Raw genomic sequence first — 12,206 nt, 5'->3', positions numbered from 1 at the left:
TTTTTTTTTCTGAGGTGGAGTCTCTTTCTGTCACCCAGGCTGGAGTGGCACGATCTCTGCTTACTGCAACCTCCACCTGCCAGGTTCAAGCGATTCTCCCAGCTCAGCCTTCCGAGCTGCTGGGATTACAGGTGCTCGCCACCATGCCCAGCTAATTCTTGTATTTTTAGTAGAGACAGGGTTTCACCATGTTGGCCAGGCTGGTTTGGAGCTCCTGGCCTCAAGTGATCCATCTGGCTCGGCCTCCCAAAATGCTGAGATTACAGGCATGAGCCTGTAATAGGGCCAGGCAACATGGCCCTATTTAAGAGTGATAAGCAGTGCTCTGTAATGCAGACTGTCTCTTGTAGCAATTTTAAAGAATATAATCAGCTGTTTTCTTTGTAATTTTCTTAAATATACTCAGATCAGCTCTTGTTAGGAAACAAGGGGATGCTTGCGGCTCTGAAAGCTTCTCAGGTTAGAGAGCCCTAGCGCCCTTCTGGCCAGGGAACTCATCTCTAGTTTTCCTTCTACCCTCCTTTCATTAAAGGTTGAGTGAGGACTGTGCCAGTCTTACAGGGAAGTTGCACTGAGCATTTTCTGCACTGAGCATTTTCTGAAAACAGGCACTGTTTTCAGTATATTATTGTAATTAATTTAATTCTCACAGAAGCCCTTGGTGAACACATGGTAGTTATTCTTATTTGCAGATGAAGAAATGGCCAAGGAGAGCCTGAAAAATGTGCCCAGGTCACACAGCCTTTCTCTTGTTTTTGTTTTTTTTCCTTTTTTAAAAAATTGTTTTTTTCTTTTGTATCCTTGCCAGCAGGAAGCTATACACAATATTTCCATATGTTGAGTTCCTGCTGTTCAGATGTTGGATATGTGGGCTGTCACTGAGTTCGTGGCTGTTCTCTGTCAGTCAATCCTTTTTTTTTTTTTTTTTTTTTTTCGGTGGGGAGATGATGGAGTCTTGCTCTGCCACCCAGGCTGGAGTGCAATGGTGCAATCTCACTGCAACCTCTGCCTCCTGGGTTCAAACGATTCTCTCACCTCAGCCTCCCATATAGCTAGGATTACAGGCGTATGCCACTATGCCCGGCTACTTTTTGTACTTTCTTTTTTTCTTTTGAGAAGAAGTCTCACTCTGTCGCCCAGGCTGGAGTGCAGTGGCGCAATCTCAGCTTACTGCAAGCTCTGCCTCCTGGGTTCACGCCATTCTCCTGCCTCAGCCTCCTAAGTAGCTGGAACAACAGGTGCCCGCCACCACGCCTGGCTGATTTTTTGTATTTTTAGTAGAGACAGGGTTTCACCATGTTAGCCAGGAGGTTCTCTATCTCCTGACCTCGTGATTCACCCACCTCGGCCTCCCAAAGTGTTGGGATTACAGGCGTGAGCCACTGTGCCCGGCCAATTTTTGTACTTTCAATGGAGATGGAGTTTCACCATGTTGGCCAGGCTGGTCTTGAACTCCTGACCTCAAGTGATCCACCCGCCTCAGCCTCCCGAAGTGCTAGGATCACAGGTGTGAGCCACCGTGCCTGGCCTTATTAGTCCTTTTTAATAAAACGTCTTCCACCTGAAATCAGATCTCAGCTCTGCCACTGACTGTGTGACCCTGGACATTATCTAACCTCTTGACCCTTAGTGTCCTAGTCTGTGAGGTGACAACAAGTGGAGCCTCCTCACGTGCGTTGTGGGGAGTCCCTGAGCTCATGCACGTGGTACATTTGGTGCAGGCCCAGGGTTCAGGGACGTGACTGTTCTAGCAATAGAGCGTACGTGCCAACAGGAAGAAGTACTTGCTTGTAAACACTTGGTTGGGAACTTCTGTGAGCTCACTGTGTTATTTCTCTGCTGGTATATTCTCTAGGCTCCCCAGAATTCCCTGCCCAAGAGACCCCCACCACGTTCCCAGAAGAGGCACCCACAGCGTCCCCAGCAATGGCACAGAGCAGCAGCAGTGAGGAAGAGGCCAGAGAGGCTGGGTCCCCTGCTCAGGAGTTCAAGTATCAGAAGTCCCTTCCTCCCCGATTCCAGCGCCAGCAGCAGCAACAACAGCAGGTAAACAGATGAGATGGTAAAAGCCTGTGATAAACAGGCCTGAGTGCCGATTAGATACTTCCCGTCACCATCCCCATGCCCACCTCCAACTTAGAAAAAGTCCAGAATACCCCTTATGTGCCCCCAAGACCAGTGGGGACCTCAGGAGTTGTACCTCAAAACTTATTGACCTTGGTAGATCAGCCCCTGGCCATTATTTATTTCTCCAAGTGGTGGAGGTCCCTGGAAATTAATGTAGCCCTTGTGGTTTATTGACCTTGTTTTCTGATATTGGTAAGGAACCTATTTAGTTTTGTATGCAGTGAGCTCCATTTTTCTAGTGTGCAGGCTGGTTGTTTTATTTCAGAGCAGTGCACCTTGGACATTCCTTAGAGGACAGTGTGTCCCGCCCTGGGATCCTCCCAAGGTGTAAGGGAGGCCCGTGAGCTGTTTCAAGAGCTGCCAGAGAGAGGCATGTCAACTTTGGGTTACGGACATAGGTTTGCAGGTTTCAAGTTGGACAGCTCCCTTCCCGATGTTGCTGCTGAACTAGTTGTGCATGGCCTTGGACGGGTCAGTTACACCCCTCTCACCTATATTTCTTCATGTGTAAACCAGGAAGAATGAATACCTGCCTTTCAGCATGGCAGAGCGTTTCATGCCGTAACATCTATAAACTGGTTTATCGGTGTCACTGTTATTGACTTTTTATAAACTTTATTTTTTTATAAATTTTAAAAGGGACCTACTTTTTGTCATAAAGATCATGTGGATAATGGTTGTAATTCCACAAATCTCTCCTGAAGCACTCATCAGCAGTCGTGCCTACTAGAGCAGTAACAAGTAAAGGAACACAGTAGTCAATACTGAGGAATAGTGCATTTTGTTGGGAAACTGAGGTGATACATAGACATTACTTAGTGCACACCAAACAGCAAGGTGTGCAGTAAATTATTACTAATATGAGCCGAAAATATTTCAAAACGTGTGTGCTGTGAAGAAACAAACCAAGGACTTAAGGCTTTTCCCAGCATCTCACTTAATTACCTTTAAACTTCTCTGCTCAGCCTCTTCTCTCCTCTGGGCCCCTGGGAGCATTCCAGGGACTGCCTTTAATGTGATTTTAGAGCATGGGAGTGTAGGCGAGCACTGCACACTCATGTTCGTGGGTTATAGAATTACTGATGGGGGAGAGCTCTGGAATTACTTGTGCCAAAACTAGCAGTTACAGTTGCGCTAGGTAACTCCTTGGGGTGCGGAGGGAAGTGATGGGGGTAAGTCCTTCCTTAAGAATAGAAGGAATTGCCAGGCGCGGTGGCCCACGTCTATAATCCCAGCACTTTGGGAGGCCGAGGCAGATGGATCACCTGAGGTCAGGAGTTCAAGACCGGCCTGACCAACATGGTGAAACGTCATCTCTACTAAAAATACAAAAAGTAGCCAGACGTGGTGCTGTGCACCTGTAATCCGCTACTCAGAAGGCTGAGGCAGGAGAATCGCTTGAACCTGGGAGGTTGGAGGTTGCAGTGAGCCGAGATCGCACCACTGCACTCCAGGCTGGGTGACAGAGCGAGACTCCATCTCAAAAAAGGGAAGTCTGAAAGCACAGGGCAGCCTGTCTAGTCATAATCGCTGGAAACCTAGGGTGTAGACAGGAAGAGGAGCTGGGAGATGGAGGCCCACAGCCTTCTCTGTGGACTGGGAGAGTGAATGACTCAAGTCTCTTGATTGATGACCTATATTTATTGAGTGCTCTTAATAGGCACTGGGAGCACCAACAGAACTGTCCAGGGAATCAGCTCAGGATATGCTGTAGACTGCCAGGCGGATTGGCCGCCTTTTTGTTTTCGGAATGGAAGGATGTGTGCTGGAGGCTGCTTGGGCGTCCTCAGAGTGTGAGGCAGCAGTGAGTCCTGCCTCAAGGCCAATTCAAGGTTCCTTTAGGAATTAGCACCCGGGGTCACTGATGGGATAGAGCAGGGTCTGAAATGAACCCTCTTGAGTCAGGCAAGAGCCTTGATTTTGAGTAGTTGACTGATACTTTCTATTTACCCGTTTGTGCAAATGTTCTGTATCCCGAGTGTGGTGCTGTGGGCAAGGGTGCACAGGGAGTCTCTTAGGGTTCGGTGAGGGTTACCAGCAGTCCAAACCATCAACTGCTGTGAGTGCAACAAAGGAGCACTGGCCATTCCGTGGGAGCAGAGAACCAGGGACCTGGTCTCGTCTGGGCGTAACGACAGGCTTCCTAGAGGTTGTGTTGAAGCTGGAAACCTGGATTTAGGGATGGAGGGAAGAGGCGCTTACCTAGGGGCCCTAGTGTATTCCCATGGCCTGAAGTGGTGGCAGGGATATATGGAGCAGAAAGCAGAGGGCCAGTCGTGCAAGGCAAAGCTAGAGAGGCAGACTGGGCAAAGTCACATGGGATCCAACCCTCACCCTAACCCCGTAGGTCACGAGTAGCCTCGTAGGATTTAGGCTGTTGGGTGGAGAGCGGTGGAGAACCACTGAAGGCTCTTTTGAGCTAGGGGTTGACCTATTGGGCATGGGGTGTCTGTGTGAAAAGATCACCCTAGTCGAGGATGGAAAATGGATTGAAGAGGCCAGGAGGGAGCAGGGAAGGGGTGCTGGTATGTTATTTAACCTCAGGTGGTAGCTGCAAACAAGGAGAGAAGTGGCCAGCGTTCAGACATTCTGTGGGAGGCTGCTGGTGGATTCCAGGAGTGTCTGATCTAAGTGAAAACCTAGCCTGTCTCGTGTACCATAGGCGCAGATGGGCCTCCATTGTGATAATGGCTTGGCTGTCCACCAGCCTTGGACAGGGACCTGAGCTTGCAAGCTGTAACACATTGGGGGCTCCCCCTCGAGCAGCTGCCCATCCCTCCCCTCCTTGGTCTTCTGTTCTAGGTGGGCTTTTTGTGCTGCCTGCTGGAAAGCTGGAAGGCGTGTGTTGGGTGGCATCTCAGCCCCCTGCCGCACCAGCCTGACCAAGTCTCTCTCTTTGCGGGCAGGAGCAACTGTACAAGATGCAGCACTGGCAGCCGGTGTACCCCCCGCCATCCCATCCCCAGCGTACCTTTTACCCACACCACCCCCAGATGCTGGGCTTCGATCCCAGGTGGATGATGATGCCTTCCTACATGGACCCACGCATCACGCCCACTCGGACCCCAGTGGACTTCTACCCCTCCGCCCTGCATCCCTCAGGTAAGCACTGTGGTCTAATGCTCCATACCTGTATCACCCAGGATAGCGCCGTGGTCAAGGGTGTCATCTCGAGTTAAACAGATAGACCTGGATTTTGGTCTGGCTCTTTGTCATGTACACGACTGGTCTGAATTTCAAAGGACTCACTGGCAAAGTATAGGTACAATAATAGTTCTGTCATAAAGATTTGTCGGGAAAGTCATGAAGATCGTGTATCATAAATTGCTTTAATTAATTTTAGATTTCTGCTGTGTCGTTTTGTCCTTCTCATTCCTAATGTTCTTTGTGCTGTCTCTTTTTTCCTTGGTTAGTCTTTCCCAAGATTTGTCTAGGGCCTTTTTAAAATCAGTATTTGGGCTTCTTCATTACTGTATCTTTTTTGGGTTTTATTTTAATAATGTCTGGTTTTTCTTTTCTTACTTCCTTTAAAATATTATCATATACTTAGTTTACTAATTTCTGGCTTTTAAGATTCTCTTTGTGGTACTAATTTCTAATGTAGTTGCTCTGTGGTAAGATAATATGGTCTGTGTGTTACAGACCAGGGGTCACCAAACTTCTACAAATGACCAGATAGTCTTTTAGGCCTTGATCAACTAGTCAGTTTTGGTGTTGTCGACGAAAACGGCCGTAAACGATAGTAAGGGAGTGAACATGGTTGTTTTTCCATAAAACGTTACTTATAAAAACCTGCAGCAGGCTGAGTTTTGTTTAATGGCTGTAGTTTGCTGACCAACGCCTGACTTAGGTTGCTTGACATTTGTTGGGTTTTCTCTGTAACCACTTCTGTGGTGATTCTTTTTTAACATTCTACATTTGCCTGAAAAGACTGTATTCTCTGGTTGGAGACAGTCCATTAAGTTGAGCATGCTAATTGTGTTGTGCAAATGTCTTCATCATTGCAAGTTTTTCTCCCTTCGACCAGTTACTAAAAGGTGTTTTAAAATGTCCCACTATGATTATGGATTTGTCAAATCTTCTTTGGGAGCTTGTCAATTTTTGCTGTGTCTATCTGGAGGCATACAGGTTTAGAATTTCTGTATCTTGTTCCTCCTATCCTTACGTAGTACCCTTGTTATCATTAATAGTGCTTGCTATCTTTATTGCCTACTTTGTCTGATAGCAGTATAATAATTCTAGGTTTTTTTTTTTTTTTTTGAGACGGAGTCTCGCTCTGTCGCCCAGCCCGGAGTGCAGTGGCCGGATCTCAGCTCACTGCAAGCTCCGCCTTCCGGGTTTACGCCATTCTCCTGCCTCAGCCTCCCGAGTAGCTGGGACTACAGGCGCCCGCCACCTCACCCGGCTAGTTTTTTGCATTTTTTTAGTAGAGACGGGGTTTCACCGTGTTAGCGAGGATGGTCTCGATCTCCTGACCTCGTGATCCGCCTGTCTCGGCCTCCCAAAGTGCTGGGATTACAGGCTTGAGCCACCGCGCCCGGCCTAGTTTTTTGTTTATAAGTATTTGAAGTCTTTTGTTCCAATTTTTACAGTTAGCTTCTTTGAGTCCTTATTTTTTGGGAGTGTAAAATTGTATCTACAAGATGTGTATGGCTTTACCACTCTGAAAGTCTATGACTTTTAATTGCAAAAGTTGGTCCTTTTAGATTTATTGGGATTATTATTATTGTTAGAGACAGAATCTTGCTCTGTCACGCAGATTGGAGTGCAGTGGTGCAATTTCAACTCACTGCAACCTCTGCCTCCTGGGTTCAAGCGATTCTCCTGCCTCAGCCTCCTGAGTAGCTGGAATTACAGGCACCTGCCACCATGCCTGGCTGATTTTTTTTGTATTTTTAGTAGAGACGGAGTTTCACTATGTTGGCCAGGCTGGTCTCGAACTTGACTGACCTCAAGTGATCTGCCTGCCTTGGCCTCCCGAAGGGTTACAGGCATGAGCCACCACGCCCAGCCTTATTGGGATTATTATATTTAGATTTTCCAACTATGATATTTCATGCATTCCATTCTTATTCTTACCTTTCTATGCCTTTTCTTCTTATTCCTGCCTTTTCTTGATGCTATTCTTGTTTTTCTTTTGCTTCTACATTTCATTTCTATATGTTAGTGGTTACATGAACATTCTAACATGCACCCTCAACTTAGCAAAGTATTTGGGGAGGTAGAAGGTCTTTGTCCCTTAAACCCCCATGAAAGTAAGCATGTGAGTCTGAATTCCTGGGATGGGGACAGTTGTTTCCCTGCCCTGGTCCAGGCCAGACAGACCGCCGGTCTGTTCCCGGTAGTAAAGTGCATATGTCTATCTAATGTGCCTTTTGAGGATGTGGCCCTTTTGGGTCTTTGTTTTAAACAGTGTCTCAGTTGTATCTCCCTGCCCTATATAGAAAGACTTCATCCCCTGTTGTGTGAGTGTTAAGGACCAAGCCCATATCTGACAAATGTGCTTTTCTTGCCCGCTTCCTTGGACTTCACAGGTCTTTGAACCAGGCAAGGTGCATGCGTGTGTGCCTTCAGAGGTCCTCAGGTCAGGAAAGATTAAGAGCCCTGTAATGTGTAGGTGGGTGGGGTGCTGTATCCACGGGACAGTCAGGGTAACTGTTGACTTCTTTGGGCCTTTGGTTGAGCCTGAGATTGGAGCAGGGCTTTCTAAATGAGATGATGTAGATCAGTCTTTGCCTTCTTCAGGACTGATGAAGCCCATGATGCCCCAAGAGTCCCTCAGTGGGACCGGCTGTCGCTCTGAGGATCAGAACTGTGTGCCCCCACTCCAAGAAAGAAAAGTGACCCCCATCGATTCACCCCCTGTGTGGAGCCCAGAGGGCTACATGGCACTGCAGAGCAAGGGCTACCCGCTCACGCACCCGAAGTCGAGTGACACCTTGGCCATGGACATGCGTGTCAGGTGAGATGAAGCCTGGTCCTGCTGCCTTGCCACTGAAGGAAGATTCCAGGTCCGAATTGAGAGGTCCTGGGATGAGCTACCATCCTAATCCACAGGGCCCTGGGATGAGCTACCATCCTAATCAAGAGGTCCTGGGATGAGCCACCGTCCTAATACGCAGGGCCCTGGGATGACCTACCATCCCAGGAGACACTGCCCACGGGAGACGTGCTCTTTTGAAGGGACTCCTGGTTCCTTTGGGGAAGGAGAGTGTGAGGAGGATTGCTTGAATGCTTTGTGCAAGAGGCTCTTTTCAGATGGCGAGACATAAGGTGAAGGAGAAGTCCTGGGGTCATCAAACCCTGGGCACAGGGTAGGTGGGTGGGGGCTTTACAAGGCAGGTGGGGTCCAGAGCATGGGTCTTGGCTCTTCTGTGGAAGTAAACAGAGTTAGCCCTGCCACCCTCATGGCCCCAGACTCTTCACGGCCTCCCAGGCTCCAGCTTGCTCTTTGACCCGGAGGATTGCCCGGCTCCTCTGTCTCTAGGGGGCCCGCCGCGCCCACCCAGCGGCCACAACAGTCTTCACTCTCATGGACTCCAGGGGCCACCGACCAATGCATGGCCTGGCATTTCTGAGACGTGTTTAAAGATAGAGCAAATGTTGGTGCTTATGTTTTTTTTTTTTTGTTTTTTTTTTCTTTCTTTCTTTTTAAAAAGTTTTTTTTTTTTTTTTTTTTTTTCTTTTTAAAACTAAGCTCTGTGTTCAGCATGGAAACCAGGAACCAGGCTCCAATCACATTGACTGATTTTTCTGGTTCCTTTTCAGGAATGAAAGCTCTTTCTCTGCCTCACTCGGAAGGGCAGGGGGCGTAAGTGCCCAGCGCGATCTCTTTGAGGAGAGAGGGGAGGAGTACTTGAGTGCTTTTGACAAGAAGGCCCAAGCAGACTTTGACAACTGTATCTCTTCTCAAAGAATAGGCCAGGAGCTTTTGTTTCCACCCCAAGAAAATGTTCAGGAAGCGGGTGCTCCTGGGGGTCACACCCAAAACCTCAGGTGTTCCCCATTGGAGCCTGACTTTGTCCCAGATGAGAAAAAGCCAGAGTGTGGCAGCTGGGATGTTAGCCACCAGCCAGAGACCGCTGACACAGCCCACGGTGTTGAGCGGGAGACACCCCGGGAGGGGACGGCCTTTAACATCTCCTGGGACAAGAACGGGAGCCCCAACAAACAGCCGTCCTCGGAGCCTGAATGGACTCCTGAGCCCCGGAGCTCCAGCAGCCAGCACCCGGAGCAGACGGGCAGGACCCGGAGGTCGGGACCCATCAAGAAACCAGTCCTGAAAGCCCTCAAGGTAGAAGACAAGGAGAAGGAGCTCGAGAAGATTAAGCAGGAGCTAGGGGAGGAGAGCACCCGGCTGGCCAAGGAGAAAGAGCAGAGCCCCACGGCCGAAAAGGACGAGGACGAAGAGAATGACGCCTCTCTGGCCAACTCCTCCACCGCCACTTTGGAGGACAAGGGCCCTGGCCATGCCACTTTTGGCCACGAGGCCACCAAATTTGAAGAGGAGGAGAAACCTGACAAGGCCTGGGAAACCAGACCCCCACGAGAGCCCAGCGATGTTCCCCCCACGAAGAGAAATAACTGGATCTTTATTGATGAGGAACAAGCCTTTGGGGTCAGAGGGCAGGCCCGGGGTCGGGGCCGTGGTTTCAGAGAGTTCACTTTTCGTGGTCGGCCTGCTGGCGGAAACGGGAGCAGCCTCTGTGGCGGGGGGGTCCTGGGTGCCCGCAGCATCTACTGCAGCAGCCAGCGCAGCGGCCGTGGCCGGGGCCTGCGAGAGTTTGCTCGGCCAGAGGACTGCCCCAGAGCCAAGCCCCGACGGAGAGTTGCCAGTGAGACCCATAGCGAGGGCTCAGAGTATGAAGAACTTCCCAAGCGCCGCCGGCAGAGGGGCTCTGAGAACGGGAACGAAGGCTCGCTCCTGGGGAGGGAGGAGAGCGCCTTGAAGAAAGGCGACTGCAGAGATTCTTGGCGGTCCAACAAGGTGTGCTCTGAGGACCATAGCGGTCTAGATGCCAAGAGCCGAGGCCCTCGGGCCTTTGGGCGAGCCCTCCCTCCCCGGCTGAGCAATTGCGGATATGGACGGAGAACCTTCGTCTCCAAAGAGTCCCCCCACTGGCAGAGCAGAAGTCCAGGCAGCCCTTGGCAGGAATATGGCCCTTCCGACACGTGCGGATCCCGGCGATCTACAGACAGAGACTATGTCCCGGATTCCTACAGACACCCTGATGCGTTTGGTGGCAGGGGCTTCGAGGACAGCCGCTCAGAGGACAAGAGGTCCTTCTTCCAAGATGACCATGTGGCGGATTCTGAAAATGCAGAGAACCGGCCCTTCAGGAGAAGGCGCCCCCCACGCCAAGATAAGCCCCCTCGCTTCCGGCGCCTCCGGCAAGAGCGGGAGTCCCTGGGCCTGTGGGGACCCGAGGAGGAGCCCCACCTGCTGGCAGGTCAGTGGCCAGGCAGACCCAAACTGTGTTCTGGGGACAAGAGTGGCACTGTGGGCCGCAGGTCCCCTGAGCTCTCCTACCAGAACTCCTCCGATCACGCCAATGAGGAGTGGGAGACGGCCTCCGAAAGCAGCGACTTCAGCGAGCGGCGGGAGCGGCGGGAAGGCCCCGGGTCTGAGCCTGACTCCCAGGTAGACGGTGGCCTGTCGGGGGCCAGTTTGGGTGAGAAGAAGGAGCTGGCCAAGAGGAGCTTCTCCAGTCAGAGACCACTGGTTGACAGACAGAGCCGAAAGCTGGAGCCGGGAGGGTTTGGGGAGAAGCCCGTTAGGCCAGGTGGTGGTGACACCTCCCCTCGCTATGAGAGCCAACAGAATGGGACGCCTTTGACAGTCAAAAGGTAAAACCAGACACCCTCTGGGCCCTTTTTGTTGTTGTGTTCTGTTCTCAGCAGCACTGAGTTCACGCATGCATGCCGCCGTGTGTCGGGGCTCGGGGCCTGCCCCCAGCCCGTCTGTGCGCGTCTTCATCACCTGCCCCCGCATTGCCTGTCTGCTTCTCTCGTGGTGGTGTTATTGTGGCTAGAGCCCCCCACCTCTCCCCTCCGCAGTGGTGCTCTTGAGGCCGCTGTCCAGCACCTGGCCTGGGAGTCCAGGAATGTGTCCCTGCGTGTGTCCCTGGAGCCCCGCCGAGGGGCCGCTGCAACGAGGAGCGTTGCCTGTGCACAGTGCCAGGTGCCAGTCAGTCCACCAGAGTCCTTTACTCTGGAGTTGCTGCCAGGCAGCATCCTAGGGGGCATCACTGGCCTCGTGGCTGCATGGAAGTGGCTCTTCCCAGGTGGTTCTGCTTCTCCACTGTGAGGAGATGTGGCCCCACGGTGGGGTTGCCACCTCAGCATCCAGGAGCCCAGCAAGTGCAGAGGGGAGCAGGCTGTGCGTGGTCTGGCGAGTACCTCTTCCATAGACAGGGGCATTTGGGTGATGACCTCTGCTCAGGGACTGGGAGAGGGTCCCCTGCATAGTCTGGGTTGACTGACTGCGCTTGGCTTGTGGCTCAGACAGGGAGGTGCAGGGGCTGCTGAGGCCTTCCCTGTCTTCAGCATACTGAGGAAGACGGCTTCACACCTCCACCCTCCTTAGAATTCAAGGCAGAGAAATTCCCAGAGGAGGAGCCACAGGGAACACTGACTCTTTCAGGTGGCGTCTAATCTAGCTTTCCAGGCACTAGAGGCTGACCCTTGGCTTCACCTCAGTTTTATGCCCCAAGGGCCCTCTGGCAGGGCAATCCTGGAGAGGAGCAGAAATGCTGGCGGCTCCATTCTGAGCACATTCCCCTTGACTCTCTCCCCGCTACACTCTCTGAACATAGCATGTGGGAGAGCCCTTGGGAGCAGAAGGTGACAGAGCCACTTTCCCCAGGAGCAGGCAGAGCCAGCGGGGGCAGCCTTCCACGTGTGTTTGCACACGGACATGGATGCACTGTGGCCGGCCAGCCGCTCCTCCCCACCCGAGGAGTCAGCGAGAGGAAGCGGACCCAGATCAGGGTGCTGGGCTTGTGTGCAGGCAGTGTGCACGTGCGGTGTTTTCCCTCCTTCCACAGCCTCTGGTTAACAAGATCCTCTTTCCCTTACAG

The 12,206-nt window shown here is 51.5% G+C and overlaps 1 protein-coding gene across 6 annotated transcripts in view; it reads left to right on the top strand.

The window, feature by feature from the left end:
• The window catches only part of PRRC2B (proline rich coiled-coil 2B), a 105,368-nt gene that overhangs the window by 70,677 nt on the left and 22,485 nt on the right, over positions 1 to 12,206 (top strand). For all 6 annotated transcript variants that reach the window (XR_004053945.1, XM_030919362.1, XM_030919363.1 and 3 more), the window contains 4 exons: positions 1,856 to 2,046; positions 5,034 to 5,229; positions 7,873 to 8,089; positions 8,896 to 10,974. Coding sequence is in view for 5 of the 6 variants with exons in the window: in XM_030919362.1 (XP_030775222.1) it covers positions 1,856 to 2,046; positions 5,034 to 5,229; positions 7,873 to 8,089; positions 8,896 to 10,974 (2,683 nt within the window). In the remaining variant the exon portion in view is untranslated. The remainder of the gene's footprint in view (positions 1 to 1,855; positions 2,047 to 5,033; positions 5,230 to 7,872; positions 8,090 to 8,895; positions 10,975 to 12,206) is intronic.

The sequence above is a fragment of the Rhinopithecus roxellana genome, chromosome 16 (genome assembly GCF_007565055.1).
Source record: "Rhinopithecus roxellana isolate Shanxi Qingling chromosome 16, ASM756505v1, whole genome shotgun sequence".
In the NCBI taxonomy this organism is placed as follows: Eukaryota; Metazoa; Chordata; class Mammalia; order Primates; family Cercopithecidae; genus Rhinopithecus; species Rhinopithecus roxellana.
This window is presented reverse-complemented; position numbering and strand designations above follow the sequence as displayed.